This window comes from Typopeltis vanoorti, chromosome 16 (assembly GCF_054136105.1).
Source record: "Typopeltis vanoorti isolate ZY-2024b chromosome 16, IOZ_Tvanoo_1.0, whole genome shotgun sequence".
In the NCBI taxonomy this organism is placed as follows: domain Eukaryota; kingdom Metazoa; phylum Arthropoda; class Arachnida; order Uropygi; family Thelyphonidae; genus Typopeltis; species Typopeltis vanoorti.
Genome location: NC_143564.1, coordinates 105,612,191 through 105,631,734, shown reverse-complemented (window position 1 = coordinate 105,631,734; position 19,544 = coordinate 105,612,191). Strand labels below are relative to the sequence as shown.

At 34.9% G+C, this 19,544-nt stretch overlaps 1 protein-coding gene across 2 annotated transcripts in view; it reads right to left on the bottom strand.

Moving 5' to 3' along the window:
- Positions 1–19,544, bottom strand: part of Pi3K59F (phosphatidylinositol 3-kinase 59F) — a 586,771-nt gene that overhangs the window by 471,286 nt on the left and 95,941 nt on the right. For both annotated transcript variants that reach the window (XM_090405919.1, XM_090405920.1), the window contains exon 5: positions 7,382–7,564. In XM_090405919.1, coding sequence (XP_090262045.1) covers positions 7,382–7,564 — 183 coding nt within the window. The remainder of the gene's footprint in view (positions 1–7,381; positions 7,565–19,544) is intronic.

The following is a 19,544-nucleotide window of genomic DNA, read 5'->3' as shown; positions in this document are numbered from 1 at the left end:
GTACATGTATAAAGCTAATTAAACAATAACTGACAATTCCAAAAGGCGCCACCTATGTAGCTAATGTAAGATAACTAAAAAAGGTCAATAAATTTCCTAACTTATTAAAAAAAATTAAAAAAAGGAAATATATATATACAATTTAAAAAGTTAAGAAAGATTAGCTGATATTTATAAAGTACTCTCCCACAACGGGGATAGATGTAAAGTTTCACATGTTTCTTTATAAAGCCATTCCATGAGGAAACGACTTTTGTGAAGGACTCTTGTCTTGTTCCAATGAACTCTATGTCTAGTGTTGATGGCATGTTCTGCAAGTCCAGAACATTGTTCATCAGGCCCACTCCTTTTGTTCTTCAGACGATCTATTACAGAAAGAATTGCAGTACATTATTTCCTCTTTTTTATCTAATGGATATAAGAATTCCTGCATCAAAAGAGCTCTTAGTAGTTTTGATATGTCTTCCTCTTCAAATACAGAAGAAATAATGTGTATTCCTGTCCCTTATGTGCATGGTATTAGTGAATGCATAGCAAAAGTTTTAAAACCACTTAATATTTTTGTTGTCTTTCGACCAGTCAGAAAAATCTCCACCTTTCTCATTTCTCCAAAGGACAAGCTTCCACATTTCAGTTATCCACATGTCTACCAGATTCCTTGCTCTTGTGGATTATCTTATTTCGGACAAACAGGAAGATCTGTCTTTATTCGGCTAGAAGAACAACAGTCTTATATTCAATACCTTGAACCTGAACAGTCTGGACTTGCAGAACATGGCATCAACACTAGACATAGACTTCATTGGAACAAGACAAGAGTCCTTCACAAAAGTCATTTCCCCATGGAACGGCTTTATAAAGAAACATACAAAACTTTACTTCACTCTCTGAACTTAAACAGATCCGATGGTTTATGTCTATCCCCTTTGTGGAAGATAGTACTTCATAAATCAGCTAATATTTCCTAACTTTTTTAATTGTATATATATATTACTTAAATTAAGGGGATATTAAATCCCACATAGTTTTAAAACCGAATAAGAAACTCAAAGATTGGAATCAGAGAGTTTCTTGCCGAATATAGTAAATTATAAAGTATCGGCGAACACTAGCGTTAATATCCCCTTAATTTAAGTAATGTTTTCATTGCCGAAATGAAGCTTATTAGCTCTTTATACTTATGTATATATTTTTTTTTTCTTTTTTTTTTTTAATAAGTTAGAAAATGTATTGACCTTTTTTTAGTTATCTTACATTAGCTACTTAGGTGGCACCTTTTGGAATTGTCAGTTATTGTTTAATTAGCTTTATACATGTACTGAAGATGCCTGTGATACTCAGGTGAAAATTATACTAATAAATAATATTTCATGTGAGTTAATTCCATTATTATAATTTTAATTATAACTTAGTTCTTTGCTCTGTGAAGATGAAGTACCCCTAAACAAATTCAGTGAGTCTCCAGGATTCTCTAACTAAATTAAATAACAGCTGTAACAAATTTGGTATGAAAATCAATAAATAAAAAGCATGAACATAGACAACTTCAACTGCATTCTCAATGGAGAACCTATAAAACAAGTAAAATATTTCAGCTATTTATGCACAGTTTTTAATAAAGATGACAAATACTCAAATGTGGAGGTAGATATAAAAAGTTCTGTAGCGGCTACACTGTATAAATCAGAAATTGTTGTCAATTTCCAATCCCATGGAAATTGACAACAATGAAAAAAACGGGTAGGGTGGGGAACCAATTGAATAAATTTATATGGACTAGGAGAGAAATTAACCAAAACATTAAACTAGCAATATACAAGACAATGTGCAAACTAGTTTTGAGAGATCTGAGAGTTGGTTAGAAATAATGCACTTGATCAAAAACTAGAAACTATGGATATGAAAGTTCTGAACAAAATCAAGGGAGTGAACAGATGGTGTCGATGGCATCATATTAAAAATGAAAATATTAGAAAGGAAGGAACTTGACATGTTTAGCATTCAAGAATGTGTGAGCAGAGCTCTAATCTAAGGTGGTGTGATCACTTAAAGAGAATGGGAGAGGAAAGGTTAGCAAAACAGCTGTTTGTTGTTTCAAGGATACTTGTGACATAAGACTGAATGATATAATCACATAATCACAAGAAAGATATTTATTTAACCAAAATATTTGGTTAAATAAATATCTATAAATATCTTATAGACCGAAATATTTGGTTAAATATCTTTCTTGTGATTACGTGATTATATCATTAAAACAGCTGTTAGATGCCAAAATGACTAGAAAAAGATCAAAATGTAGATGAACTGATTTAGTCAGAAGCACCGTGGAAGACCAAAATAACAGATTTGACAATACTGAAGTGCTAATAAGTAATAGACAAATTTAAAGGAAAATTGCTAATAGAAAATTAGTAATAATGTAAGCTTTATAATGTAGTATTATTTATCACAGTATATTATATCTTAAGAAATTATACTCTTGCTTAATCCTTTGCCTGAGCATAAGCAAATGAAATTTCAAAGAACTTGATATGCTGCATCCTGCAGCATATCCTGTAGTGTATGAAGTTCCCTGTTACTGTGATTCAGCTTACTATGGACAGACAGGAATATCTGTTAGAATTCACCTTGGAAACATAAGAAATACATTCACTACCATTATACATTTGCAAGTCAGCACTGGCAGACAAAATCTGGACACCTCTTCACACATGTGAAGGAGTATCCAGATTGTGAAAGATGAAAGAAAACTAATATGCTATATGGAAGTCATTACAGGTCAGAAGGACTATTTTTAAAGTCAGCAATGAAGCATTCTCCTAATCCAAGTATGGTTGCATTAATCTGTCAAAAATTGGGGAGACTGTCATTTTAAGATCAACCCTACATAACAGTAAAGCTTCTTTTATTCAACATCACATAATACCAAATTAGGACTTTAGATCCTTTGTCCATTACAATTTGAATTGTTTCACTTGCTCATTGTCACATGTAAACCTCAACATGTTATTTTGCTATGAAGATGCTGGTTTGAATTTTTCAATAAGGAAATACCATGAGTAGATATATTACTTACTATTATAATAATGGAATTAACTCACGTAAAATATTCTTTATTCATAGAATTTTTGCCTGCGTATCACAGACATCATCAGTACAAGTACAAAGGCTAATTCAACAATAACTGTTATATTTACAAAGTGCCACCTAAGTAGCTAAGGTTAAATTTCCTAAATTTATTAAAAAAAAAAAAATTTATATATATATATATATATATATATATATATATATGTGTGTGTGTATACAATTACAAGTTAGGAAAGATTTGCTGATTTATAGAGTACTATCTACCGAAAGGGGGAAAAGATGTAGACCATCAGATCTGTTTAGGTTAGGGGAGTGAAGTAACGTTGCACATGTTTCTTTGTAAAGCCGTTCCATTAGGAACCGACTTTTCTGAATGACTTTTGACTTGTTCCACTGATTTCTATGTCTAGTGTTCATGGCATGCTCCGCAAGTTCAGACTGTTCAGGTTCAATACTGGATATATGACTTGTGTTCTTCTAACTGGATCAGAGCAGATCTTCCTGTTTGTCCGAAATATGATAACCCACAAAAGAAGGGAATCTGGTAGACACCTGGATAGCTGATATGTGGGAGCTTGTCCTTTGGAGACGTGAGGAATGTGGAAATTTTTCTGATGGGTCGAAAGGCCACACAAATATTTAGTGGCTTTAACACTTTAGCTATGCGTTTGCTAACGCCTTGCACACAGGGGATAGGTATACACGTAGGTTCTTCTGTATTTGAAGAGGATGCTGAAGCACGACTACTTAAAGATCTTTTTATGAAGGAATTCTTATAACCACTGGATATGAAGGAGGAATTAATATATTGTAATTCTTTTTGTAATAGTTCTTCTGAAGAACAAAAGGAGTGGGCTCTATGAACCAGTGTTTTAATAGTAGCTGCATTTTGACTGGGATGGTGATGCGATTCAGCATGGATGTACTGGCCTGTATAAGTCTCCTTCCTATAGACTGTGAATTGTAGGTTACCATCTGGTTGGCAAAGAATTAAGAGGTCTAGAAAGGCTAACTGCTTATTTATTTCTACTTCTAGAGTGAACTGGATCCTTGGATGAAGTGCATTTATTTTTGAGAGAAAGTGTTGTAATTCCTCCGAAGAGCCCTTCCATATGGCAAAAATGTCATCCACACATCTGAACCAAAGATTAGATCTGGGTGAAATGTTGTCAAAGATACATTGTTCGAAGTGCTCCATGAAGTAGTTGGCAATAGCAGGAGATATTGGATTACCCATTGTTGTTCCTTCGATTTGTTGGTATAACTGGTTTTTGAAGGAAAAATAACCGGACTTTATTACAAATTCAAATAATTTGATTATGTCTGGAGGAAATTCTTGGTGCAGTAATTCAATGCTGTCTGCCAACGGAACATTCGTAAATAGCAAAACAAGCCTAATCATAAACTCCGAATCGTCTAGATGCAGATCAGAAATTTTATTTCTCAAATCCAAAGAATTTTTTATATACGTAGCAGTTCTTCTAGTTGAAGAAGTGAGTAAATGTGACAGAAATTTTGATATTTTGTAAGACAACCTATACAGTCTACAACAGGTCTTATGGAATTCCTGGCTTATGTACTTTTGGAAGACCATGTAATCTAGGTGGGCACCCGAAGGAGGTTTTTAGTGTTTTCTTTTTATCTTCATCCCATGTCGATATTTTTTCTATAAGAGCATTAAGACTTTTTATTTGACTACCGGTAGGATCTGAAGTGAGAGGCCTATAAGTCGAATAGTCCCGGAGTAACAGTGACATTTTTCTCTCGTATTCTCTTCTGTCTTGAATGACTACAGCCTTCCTGACAAAGGGACATGTTCACGCCCCTAACCTAAACAGATCTGATGGCCTACATCTTTCCCCCTTGTGGGAGATAGTACTCTATAAATCAGCAAATCTTTCCTAACTTGTAATTGTATACACATATATATAATTTTTTTTTAAAATAAATTTAGGAAATTTAACCTTAGCTACTTAGGTGGCGCTTTGTGAATAAAACAGTTATTGTTTAATTAGCTTTTGTACTTGCTGATAATGCCTGTGATACGCAGGCAAAAATTCTACGAATAAAGAATATTTTACGTGAGTTAATTCCGTTATTATAATAGTAAGTAATACTGGTTTGAAATCCAGCAAAATATAAACCAGTTAATAAATATTATTTTATATATCAGTTTTCTGGTGTTGTAATGTTAAAATAAGTCACGAATTCCATGATCAGTGAGAAGTTTCCTTGTGCCTCTGCAAAAAATATCGAATGTGAGAATTTAGAACACTTTTCCTGCCAAGTGTTTAAAGTATGTAACATTTAGAGATTGAATTAGCTGACAGACTAAATACTGGGAACAAAAAAGGACTTGCCATGGATTCTCCCCTTTCTCCAGCTCTAGCCAACTTTTTTATGGAAAATTTCAAAACAAATGCATTAAAAACAGACCACAAGTTTTGCTATGTTACATGGATGAGCTGATTGCTTTTAAAGATTATGTAAACAATTTGTATGCAAATATAAAATTCACTATTGAACTAGAACAGCACAAAAAAATTACCTTTCCTTGATATCCTTAATGAAGTAAATGAAGAGGAAAAAAAAGGTTATCCTTCTCAGCATACAGAAAACCACCACAATGGGAAGATTTTTAAATGCCGCTTCACACCACCATCCATTGCAAAAAAATAGGCATAATTAAAACTTCGAGAGACAGAGCACACACACTATATCTAGCACACTGATGAAGAGAAATGAAGAATTACACTACTTGGCACAGAACCTTGCACTTAATGGTTTTGAACCCAAGACTATCAAAAAAATTCTTAATACTGCTCCTGCAACCACCCTTACTTAAACAAGATTTCAAGAATGCAATCATGCTGCTGTACATGAAAAATGTCACAGACAAATTGGCTATGTTGCTCCACAAGTATAACATAAAAGTGGCTTTTCTACCTTTACAAAAAATATCAAGATTCCTACATCCACCAAAACTGCCACATCACCCCATGAAAAAACCGGGCATCTATAAGATTCATTGCTCTTGTGGCATTTGTTATGTAGGTCAGACAGGCTGGGAGAGATCAGCATGTCTGAACATGTAAAAGACGTCGAGAAAAGAAGGGAGCACAAATCAGGTTAGCATTCCACACAGCCACTACTGGCCATCAAGTACTTTGGCAGCAGACAAACATGTCATATATTGATAATAACTGTTTCACAAGAAAATTTAAAGAAGCTGCACAAATGCTTAGGATCACTACACAGGCAATAAAAATCAAGCCTTGATTTTTCGGACCTCAGACATAGCATGCATGAGCCACAGAGCATGCCAAAGACTAGCAATTTTACAACATGCATACAGTAACAAATATATCATTTGTATTCTGGTTTCTCAATTAATTAACAGTTGTAAAGTTATAATAAACACCTAATATGTGTAATTAATTGTCAATAAGCTTTTGTTATCTTGAACTTTTATATACCATTACCCCTGATGAGGTAAGTCTCACGATGAACGAAACTTGTCGGGTATTTTAATTGTTTATTTTTAATAAACTCTTTATATTAAATATGTGGTCTCAATACCGAAAACTACCTACAGAACTGCTTAACCACAGAAACCTACGTCTACATAAAGATATAGTTATCAGTGCCTTTAAAGAACTGATCATATACTGGAGATCTGACAAATAAAAGACCACTCTAGAATAAAATTGCTGTCAAGAAATTGATAATGAACCATTATTTACATTGAACTATAACAGTATCCCGTATGCCTCCTTGATGATGCATAACAGGCAAAGACAATACCTTATGTATAGCTAGGTTCGCAACATGCTTGAAGAACCAGTTCACAAATAAATATAAACAAATATTTATCAGTTTGCTCAATAAGTGCAAAGGCAAGTCATTCTTGAACATTTGCTTCCATACCAATTCCCCCCAGAACAATTCCAATTACAGTCTTAACCATGATTGCAAAACACTTTATCAGCGTATGGGCCACTCTGAAATCTTTTCTCCATGCAGTACTTTTAGTAGTCACAAAAGAACAGCAAAAACATACAACAAAACTAAAATAATAATAATACTATGTTTATTCTCATCTTTACACCTGAAAATTGAGGGGTATTTATTAAAGAAATTTTCTAAGCCTTAATAAAACAATGTGAATTTAACAATGATCAATCTCTCTGGAGAGATTGATGATATAATTTAATATGATTTAAAGATGAGTTTCACACTATGTAAAAATTTGAATATCCACACACACACACACGAACTAACATATACATACTTTTTCAAAATATACTACTGTGTATTCTCTGTCACCATCAACAATGCGAGGGAACTCAATCATTAAAAACATGAAGTTAGAATTTCTTTTTTCCTGTTCATTAATCAACTCTATTTCTCGAAAAGTCAGACGATCCAGCCAATCGATTTTCATCATGCGTCCATTTCTGTGCTTCTTACTTAACTTTAAAATAATAATAATAATAATAATAAAATAAGTAATTTTGTTTGAATACCTAAGACAACAATTCTTATTTTATATAGATGTTATCCTCCAATATGCATTGTGATTCTAAAAGAAATATCACATGATCCAAAGAAAGGGAAATTCATTATTGGATATTGGATTATAGCATAATGAAGACATATGTGAAAGCAGCAATTCTGTAACTAAATCACAAGACTTTTTGTATGCAGACCTGGAAAACTCATGTTCTCCAAACTCAAATAGGTAGCTCAGTCAGACACAATTAACTCAGTCTGATTTTGATTTACCACCTTAATAATTCCCCTACAAGTTCAATATAACTGAGATTCAGATTGTGAACTGGCTTCTGTTACTGTGAAGTAGATAGCACAGGTACTATCATATTTGTACAGGGAAGATCTCTTTTATAACCATCAATGAAGATAAAGTAAAACTGGTGAATGATACAAAATATCTCAGTATTTCATGCATAATGAAGCTGTGCATGAAATGCTAAATGAGGCATTTAGCATTGTTTCATTGTTTCACAGGTCACAATGTAGTATTCTAAGAAACATTGTGTGTATAAGCCATATCCAGGACACAACTACTGCAGTACAACTCACTGCTCCACAGTACACTTGAACTGCTGCAAGATCTGTTAGTTTTGTTCTTCACATTATGAGAGTCTCATATGTTAGGGGGCCTTGTAAACAGCTAGGCCATACACAACTATTATATTCCACGTTATAAAAGTTTCTGGTTCTTGGTTAACTATCTTACTTGCCTTATTCACAAATCAGACTCTTGCAGAATGTCTGCAAGGATAGCCAATCGGTTACGGTCACAACATATTTCAATTAACAGATGCAAGCTATCATCAACATTTAGCCTGACATGAGTGTGTGACAGCATTAACTCTTGCCTTCCATTATCACATGTTTAAGAGATGATTTTTAAACGTCCTGCCCTCAATGCAATCTGACATATCCACAATGTAATATTCCATTATAACACCTTACACAAATGGGTCATGCCTTTTCTACAATTCATCTCGCTTAAAATTATCTAACCATGTATCAGTAGGATATTTTACATCATCACGCTGCCATTTATATACATATAATTTCTGGATTCCCTGAGTTTGAAGTGCCTGAATGCATGCTGGAGGACATACAATACTCAAATATATTAGGAAAAAAATATCCAAATACCAGTTAACAACATCACTATGTTAGTGCTTAAATGCTAAATTAATATAAAGCAATAGTGAACAAAAGGAAAAAATAATACAGTAAAAATTTGATCATGCAAATTAAAAATTATCTTATGACAATGATCCACTAATTATATGATGTCCAATAACGAGCGAACCAACATCACTAGAAGAGAAAGACACAGAGAAAATAGAAAAGAAAAAAAATAGAAAAGAGTAGTTCACCAAATACTGAACAAGTTATTCAATTTCAGGTCATTTAATAAATAATGAACATCTGTATATGTCTTGAAAATGTATTCAAATAAAATACACAACTTACATTTATGATTGATGAATTCACAAAAATGTTTGGTTCTTTTGGCTTTTTGTTTTATTATATCATAAACCAAAAAGATAAATTACATATAACTTTGTTAATGTACCGGCCATCAATTAAAATAAAGACTTGAATTTGAAAAATTGAAGAATTTCAATATATGTTCTAACAAAATTGATTTTTTTTATTTGCAATTTTTAGTATGATTTATTTATTTAACACATTGTAAATTAATAACATAAACTCTGAGAATATAATTTTTGAAATGTTTATTATCTTACAATCATAGCATATGATAGCAGTAACTCTGAAAGTGAAAGAGAACTAATGTATAATTTTAATTCTTTATTGTTCATCATCATCAGCAAATTTCTGATAGATACCCTCAAGGGTGTACAGGATATGATACTACTACATGAGCAATTACATCATTACTAACTTCCTATCTACGATTTTCCTCCAAATCAGTCTGTTACCTGTCAAGACTCCAACATTATCAGATCTTATATTTTTATCTTCTAAGGCATGTTTTACTGAATCAATACACCTATATCTTGGTATTCCTCTGGGTCTTTTTCCTGCAAACCTGGCAGAGAACACTTGTTTTGCTAATCTTTCCTCTCCCATTCTGCTTAAGTGACCATACCACCTGAGATTGCTAAAGGATTCCTAGATACTGACAATGTTAAGTTCTTTCCTAATATCCTCATTTTTAATATGATATTGCCATTGGTGTCATCTGTTAATGCCGATAATCTTTCTCAGGACTCTCATATCTGCGGTGTCTAGTCTTTGGTCATGTGTTTTACTTCTAACTCAACTCTCAGAACCATAAGTTAAAATTGGCTTGAATACCGTCTTGTAAACAGCTAATTTAGTGTTTTGGCTAATTTCTCTCTTATTCCACATAATTTATTCAGTTGACTTCCTACCATTTCAGCTTTGTTGATTCTGTTGTCTATTTCCATATTTAATTTACCATCTTCACTAAAAATTGTGCCTGAGTACCTGAAATGTTTTACTTCTTCTATATGTTCTCCATTCACAATGCAGTAGATATAATGTTTCTGCCTAATTTCATTGCCTTTGTCTTTTTAATGGTGACCTTCATGCCATATCTATTAGATCAGTTATTAACTTTAGTCAGGGTAACTTGAAGACTTGTAGCAGATTTATTTAGAAGTATAACATCATCTGTATAAAGCAAAGCGCTGAGATTAACATCTCCAATTTTGATTTCAGGTTTAATATCTCTTTCCTATATAATGTGATCCATATAGATAATGAATAATAGAGGGAATAATGTACATCCCTGTCTCACACCAGGTTTAACATTAGACCACCTTTCTGTACTTCCTTCAATTCTAACTTTATGCTGACTTACAACTCAAATAAAGACTTAAGTATTGCTTGATATAATGTCCCATTGACACCATATAATTGTAGTGTTTCAAACAGCTTCTCTCTTGGCACCATGTCATATGCATTTTCCAGATGTACAAAACTTAAATACAGATCTTTGTTATATTCCCATGATTTCTCAACTATTTGAGGCAAAGTGAAAATCTGATCGTCACAGCCTCTATTTGGCCTGAAACCAGCTTGTTCTTCACCAAGTTTCTCTTCCACAATTCTTCCCAACTGTTTCTCAAGTATACTTGCATATATCTTACAAGGAGCACTCAGCAGAGAAATACCTCTGAATTCTCACATTCAGTTTTATTTGCGTTTTTATATATGGGTACTATGAGAGCTCTACTCCAATCATCTGGAATTCGTCCCTCTGTCCAGGCCTTCTGAACTATGCACTGCAGCCACTGTAAGACTTTTACCTCCATATTTGAACATTTCTGGTCGAATATCATCTACAATTGCTGCCTTTCCACATTTTAGTCTTTTGATGGCTTTTTCTACGTCAAGTATGGATATGCATTCCTGACTGCATGCCTGGTCAGTGTTTTTTACCAATGTGCTGTCATCACTGCTTGTTTCATTTAGCAGTTTTTCGAAGTAATTACTACTCCATACTTCAAGGATATCTTTTTCTCCTGTTTTCATCTCTAATTCCTTTTACAGCACTCTTTCCTCCATTTCTGAGCTTCTTCAACAACCTTAAGAATATCTTACCACCTTCTTGATATTTATTTTCTATGTTCTTATGAAAGTCTTCCCATGACTTCTGCTTAGCTAGTTTTACACAGTGTTTAGCTTTCTTACATCTGTCTCCATATTCTCTATGAGCACAAGCTGACTTATTTGCCAGGAACTTTTGATATGATTTCTTCTTTTCTTTCACTGCATCTTTAACTTCCTGTGTCCACCATGGAGTTTGATTTTCCTATCTTTACAGACAACCTCACCATATGTGCCTCTCTGGCTGAATCAATCAGTGTTTTCTTCAGGGCTTGCCAATGAATCTGCAAGGTTTGGTTGCTGTTATCAAACTCTTTCATTTTTTCTTCAATCATGTTTGTGTATTTTAGTCTATAGTTCACATCTGTGAGCTGCTCAACTTTAATTCGCTTTAAAATTCAATGTTATCCTGCTCAAGAGTATAAGGTGATCACTTCCAATTTCAAATCCTCTGTGCACTTTGGTGTCCTGCACAGGGAGAAAACATCACTATCAGCAATAACATAGTCAATGAGATTTTCTTATTCCTTGCCTCTTCTCTCCATGTGAGTTTGTGCACATTTTTGTGTTGGAACATAGTGATTAATAACCAGTCCATGTCCTGAGCAGAAATCCAACAGGTATTTGTCATTATTATTAGCTTTGCTCTTTCTCCAAATTTTTAAAATATATTTTCGTATGTGTGACAACCATTTCCTACTCTGCTATTTAAATCCCTAACAAGGACCAACTTTTCCTTTTTCATTGTGTCAGTTGCTTTCTCTAAAGCCACAAAAAATTCCTCTACTTCTACCTTAATAGAATCTTCTGTGGGACCATAGGCACAAATAAGTCTCATTGTCCAGTTCCCCATTCTGATATTGGACCACATTACTCTACTTGAGACTGCCTGCCATTCAAGAAGATTAGCCTCATATTTAGTGTTGAATACTATGGCTACTCCTTCTTATCCTTGATTTTCATTGCCTGAACATAATATTTTGTATTTATGGTTCAGAAATTTCAATTTTTGCCTTTTTTTGTTTCAGTCACCCCCTATTATGTCGATCTGGTACTTATCCAATTCCTCAGCTAGCTCCATTTCTTTGTCATTCAAGCTTCTTAGGTTGATAGTACCAATCTAGAATTCTAGTGATGTTGAATTGGAGTGGGTTTTAGGATTTGTTCCAGTAGCTGACTTTTTGCTATTTGCCCTGGTTCTCCAGCCGACATGAAATTCTGTCATGTTGTAGCATCATTCTATATTTTGGTTTAAGCCAATAAGAATACAATTTGGTTGGCTAAATCTCAAATTGTCAGCCCATCCTCGCTCATTCAGTAATCAGGTCAATACCTAACAGGGTGCACAACGAGAAGGTGAGGATTGGACATTAGGTCAGAAGTTCTGGTTGGTTCTCCTCATTCTTTTACTTTAAAGGATATGTGGAGGCCTCCTCTCAGTTATATAGTTTCGACCCTTATGCACCCCTTCTTTATTGTTTCTGACATATATTAGACATGGCATAGGAATATACTGAAAGAGTATACTGAATATACAACAAAGATACATAATTACGATTTTCCGGCAACACAAGAATATACTGAACGCAAGTATTTCATATAATGAATATGAAATACATAATTATAATTTTCCAGCAAAAATCAATTAATCTCGAACAAAGTGTGGTGTTAAGTCGGAGTGAAACAAAATATTAAAGAAAATTACGTTTCACTCGGACTTAACATCGTTATCACTCTCTTAAAAGAATTAACGATTTATCAGAAATGTAGAAGCACGTATATAGAAATTTTACCTTTAGTTTTATATCTTATCTTATTTTGTAATGTGAAAATTCATTATGTTTTGGTGTATAGCTGCTTAGTGTCTCAGATATTATGTAAATAACGAACCATTTGCTGGGTGAGAGATAATAACCAAAATGTGAAATGGCTGACTTCAAAAACATGTAGTGAAAGTACAGGTGCATCTGTTATGTAGCAAAGTGCCCCCCCCCCCCTTCCACCATGATGCTGAAAGTTATGAGAGGAATCTGCGAGTGGTGCTTAGTGCCGTGTGATGTAGAGAACGTATGACGTAGATATCAGATGACGAATGAGAAACGTGGTGCGGCGTTTAAAAGAAGCGGTAACGCTGCATACAAGGCTTTTAGCCATTTTCCTGCTGCTGTATTCCTGTGCCTCGGAAGTTCGGCTGGTATGGAGCCTCCACGTGGGTTTCCTTTGTTCAAGGAAGTTACGACCAAATGACCAAGGGAACTTACCAGTCGGAAACAAAAGCCCAGCAGATCATGATGGTGGAAAACTGCAGAAATCTTCCAATATGAAGTATAGAGAAAATTCGTAAAGAGTATCCAGTAAAGTGTGAAGTGAAGCGGTCAATGTATGTAAATATCTGGCCTTTTTTCCGTTTCTTAGAGCGAGTGGTTGTCTATTTCGAGAGATCCCCAGGAAGTCGTAGGAAAGCACCGATATGCCGACAAGGAGCCGACCGGTCAAGCAAGAATTCGGCTAGAGTAAGAGTCCCGAGCCTGTAGAAGACACTACGCAGACAGAAAATTATGCCGAAGCACTTGATCAGGTAGCGGCACGTTGAACAGTTTATGTCAAAGAAAGTGACCAGTGCCCAAGCCCACAGCACCCATGGAAATTTAGGAGAAGGCCAAGTGGTACCAGAGTCACTGGTAAGATGAAGAATTTGTTCTTTTAAGATTGTGTAATTAGAGGGAATTTACGTGTCTGTCTGAGGAACTTTATGATATATTTAATTTCACTAATTGGAAGGACTTTAGAGTTAATACAAAAAGAGAAAGAGGAAACTTATTGTTTTATAAAGGAAGATTGTATAGATTTACGTTAGAGCTGTGTGATATAACTAACCTGTCAACTTATTAGCCTCTAGAATTGCAAAATTGTGAATGAAATGTTAAACTAATAGTGGGAAATTGTATAGAATGTCAAGTGAGAATTGAGCTTATATTGGAATGCCAGAAGTTATTTCTATTGCATAATTTATTGATTTCAATTTTAGAATTAGTCTAAGCTCTATGCAAGTAACTAAAATTGTTTGCCTAATTTATCTGAACTGTTTAATAAATGTATTTATTTGTCAATCTGAAAACTTGCCTGATTTTGGTCTTTTTGCACCGCTCATAAAAGTCCGAACCATTACAGGAGCTAGAAAAATGAGTATAGCCACGACTGTGATTGAGATTTAAGTATTGAATAAATTTTAGTGCAGTGCTAAGTGAAGTTATTAGGGATTTAAATAGTAGTGTACACTTCTGCATGTTAATTCTCTACACTGAGTTATTTTCCTGTCTAAAATTTAGGATGGTGCAGCAAATAAATTTTTCCTAAATTCAAAAAAGGATTAACACCAGAGCCTAAACAAAGGAATTGGCGCTACCTTGAGGCAATCCCTTTGTTCTACAAATCTTGTACACTCATCATTGAATTAACGGCCAAGTATTAGTAGTGAGACTGCATAGAAGTAAACTAGATAGATATATAAGAAACTTGACGGAATAATCAAGGAGATACAATATCAAAGGTAAACAAGTTAAAAATATTTAAAGAATAAAGAACAACCAGAATTTTACAAAGCCACAGCTGAGCAAGAATTTAAAAGAAATAATAAAAGGAGAATTAAGAATAAGATATAAACGAAATTTACAACATCATAACAATAATACATCCTGCAAAATCATACATAAACTGTAATTCACTATCCCACAACCTCCCTTACAACTTGTGTTACTTAATCACTAAAGTTATGAGCCTAGGAAGCTAAATTCAGCATCACATGATCCACTTACTAACCCCCTAGGTCATCTGAATCCCCCATTCCAGGTCAAAACTACATGATCACTTTCTCAAAGTGGAGGCAGTGCAACTAGATAGTTTAATGTTAAGTTCTCTGACGTTATGACCAGATTCAGCACTCTCGAACCTCATATTCCCTCCCCCCCTCAATTATTATAGTTTCCCTGACTTTGTACTTCCAAACTCTCAGTGAATAACACTTTCTTAAGACTCCTGACCCCAAATCCATTCAAATGCAAGCTGTCCACTTTATATAAATCCTGCTTCCATCAAACTAACGTCACACATCCACAAACTCCACACAATTCCTCCTGCATATCTGCATACTGACTCATTTGCAATCATAGCTCCATCTAAGCTTATCTCTATCATAATGTGGCAACAGACTCAACTCTGCATTCGCACCCTTCTTCTTCTTCGCCTGCAGCTCTTTCATATCCTCTGGCATACCACACTTGTCACCTGCTAGATCATTTGTACCAGCCAAATAAACATTCCATCTTCATTCGCTTCATCCTTACAGTATCACTAGCATCCTTAATCTTGCATCAGAAAAACACAATTTCATCACACCATCCTCAAGCACTCCTCTTATGAATGAGTCATAAAAGGAGTGTTTGATCGTGCTTTCCATCTCCCAGGAGTTTCTTCGAGCACTCAATCTTATGTTTTGTACTGTGGAAAACTCCACATAAGTGTGCTATCTTTTCCATTGCCACCTGGTCATTCTCTTAATTTTACATTTCATTTCTGCAGTCTTTCAGCAACTCATACCATTCACAATATCAACCTCACCAATTGAATTTTCATCATTTTTGTCTTTATCTCACAACTATCATTCTTCTTACTCTCCTTACACAAATCCATTCCATAATTTCACTCTCCTTCCATAAGTCTCTCAATTCTACAAAGTGCATACTTTTTCCATATGCTGCAGTGAGCAAAATCACGCACACTTGCACGTCACTGAACTTGCATGCTATTGTTTTATGCATCATGCCATGACGTACAATACAACATACAATAAAACAAAACTAAAAGCTTTGAAAAATACATAATTAAGCATATAACCCTTATATAATTAAACAAACCCTCCTAAATGCAATAATGAAGAAAGAATGATCCAATCATTAACTGGTAATTAGTTTACGGAATTAACAACGCATATAAAGTATATTAATTAATGGTCACTTTAATGAATAACTTCTATATTTCGGCAACGTCACATTGCCATCTTCAGGAACATAAAGATATGGTATGTGCACGCAGGCACTAACACAAAGCAAATGAGGAAGAAAGCAAGAAACTAATATTGTTCCTAAAGTCCTAATGGTGCCCTCTGAACATTTAGCCAAAACGCTCACACACTACACTGGCAACACACCATCACATATAAAAAACTCAGCCCACTTTAAAGCCAGTATAGAAAACCTCACACTCCAACACACTGACATAATGGTCAGTTTTGACGTCTCCTCCCTATTCACTAACGTCCCACTCAAAGAAACCCTAGAGCTCATCCAAGCCAAATTTCCTCCCGATATCTCAGCCCTATTTCAGTTCACAATGAACTCAGGCTATTTCGTTTGGCAAGGAAAGTTCTACAAACAGATAGAGGGGACAGCCATGGATTCACCGCTTTCTCCATCCTTGGCAAATTTCTTTATGGAGACATTTGAAGAGAAAGCCTTAAACTCCGCCCCACAAAAACCCACTATTTGGATTCGTTATGTGGTTGATGTGTTTGCTATTTGGCCACATGGCTCAGACACACTCCACTCCTTCCTAATACACTTAAACAACCAACACCCCAGAGTCCAGTTCACCTTAGAAAAAGAGGAAAACAACACCCTCCCCTTCCTAGACACTTTAATCACCCGCCAGCTTGATGGATCTTTGGTTTTCTCTGTTCACAGAAAACCCACCCATACTGGCAGATACATTCACCAGCAATCCCCCCCCCCTCACAACAATATGGGGTTATAAAAACACTATATAACAGAGCAAAATTAATCTGCTCAGATGACAAGGCCCTAACTACTGAACTAAGCCACATCCTCAACACTTTCTTAGCCAATGGCTATAACCCCAAAAAAATCCAAAAAATACTAAAACCAGTAAACCACAACCCCTCTCCCCCCCCTCCACAATAAAGATTACACCAAGTCTATCACCATCCCCTATATCCAGGGCACCTCTGAGAAAATAACCAATATCCTCAAAAAATATGACTTTACTTCCTGTTACAGACCATATAAAAAGTTGGCATCCCTTATCCGCTCTACCAAAGACCAACCACTTCCCCTAGACCTACCTGGTGTATACCAGGTCCCTTGCAGCTGCAAATTGTCCTACTTTGGCCAAACAGGCAGAACAACAAATATCAGGATTTCAGAACACAAAGACTACATCCGGTTTCACCAGTACAGCCACTCTGGGCTGCCAGACCATGCCTTAGATACCCACCATAAAATTCGTTGGAAGAAAACAAAAATAATTCATCGCAGCAAGTTTAAATACGAAAGATTATTCAAAGAATCTTCAGCAGCTCTAAAAAACGTTCCTAACCTCAACAAATTGGGTGCATGAAACTACCCCAAATTTGGGAGATTTACATTATGAGAACTTCAGCCCCAACTGCCAAGACTACCAAATTAGCCTGCCAGAGGGCACCATTAGGACTTTAGGAACAATATTAGTTTCTTGCTTTCTTCCTCATTTGCTTTGTGTTAGTGCCTGCATGCACATACCATATCTTTATGTTCCTGAAGATGACAATGTGACGTTGCCGAAATACAGAAGTTATTCATTAAAGTTACCTTTAATTAATATACTTTATATGCGTTGTTAATTCCGTAAACTAATTACCAATTATGTCTGACCAACATATAAGCCTTGCTACTAGGATCCAATCATTGCTAAATACTTTGAAAAATAATTAATTTCGGCACTAAGAAATCACCATGTAAAGCATAAAACACATGTGAAGTAACTAAGGCTATGAGGCCAGTGTGTTCTTCTTGCCAGTTTGTCTGTTTTGCAGGATAAAAAAAAAAAATTTGGATTTCTTTCTAGGAGAAAAACCCTCCTCCTCCTCCTCATAAGACTAGCCAACTTCAGATGGGAAGGGAAAAAAATTGCATCCCAGATGGGGTCTGACCAGTCCTTTCCAGCCAAAGAGCCATTATCAATATCAACTAAGTTACAGAGGCTTAGTTGATATTGATAGGAATATTATGTTGATAACAGCCTGTTTTAATTATAAAGTCACATTTCCCGTATCAGGAAAGTAAGTAGATAAAATATTTGCATACAGAGTTCTAAAAATCTACACATTGCTGTTACACATTCAAGATATAATCCAAAAGTTTATGATTTTTTTTTCCATCCTGATGTCTGACAAAGTGTATGAACAATTCTTTTACCTTGACAAAACAGTAACTATGGAAATCGCTGCAGCCTTTTGAGGATGAAGCCAATGCTATCTTCCAATAAGATAATGCACTTCTTCATATCCATCATGCTGTGGATATGAAGGAATGCATTATCTTATTGGAAGATAACACTGAGTTTATCCTCAAGGGGCTGCAGCAATAACCATAGTTATTAGTTGCAATCAGTTGACCAATGGATTGGACAAATGGGACATACAGCCTAGGCTGCATGGTCACCAGATATAACACCCTTTTACTTTTTCCATTAGGGTTACATAATTCACACTGCATGTAGTGCCACTGCTAAAAAATTGACAATGAATTACATATTTATAAATAAAGTTCTTATGTTGAATTTCTAAGAACCTTGACTAATTTGGGAGAAACAGAGCTTATGTATGGTATAGAGATATTACCTTTTACATTATTCGTCTCTTCATTATGGCAACCAGGAGGATTAAATAGGAATTTTTTAGTAATTTTTTTGAGAATATCCATTTAGTCGAAAAGTAGATCTAAGAAAATTGATTTCTTTATGAAGTTCAATCAGATCATCAAGAAGAGAGTGAGTTCTATGTCCCAAAGTAGAAATTATTCCAAATTTCTGAGGAGGATAATGGTGGAATTGACTATGGAGATATCTGTTGGTGTAGGTAGGTTTCCTGTAGATCGAGATTTTTAGTTTTTCTGAAGAATGGGGTCAATTTGACATCTAAACAGGGAAGGGAACCATTAGCTTCAAACTCAGCCATAAATTTAATATATTGGGTGTTGACCATTTAGATGTTCAAGGAATTTCAGAAGAGATTCACGGCCATAGCTCCAAATTAGGAAAATGTCGTCAACATATCGTTTCCAAATTCTTGGTTTCAAGGGATAGGAAGAGATAGCTTTAACTTCCAAATCTTCAAGATAAATGTTGGCAAGTACAGGAGATAAAGGATTACCCATAGCAAGATCATGATTTTGTTTATAGATGGTATCCTGAAATTTAAAGTATCCTGACTTGATGCAATATTGTGAATGAAGATATTTATGATTAATAATACTTCA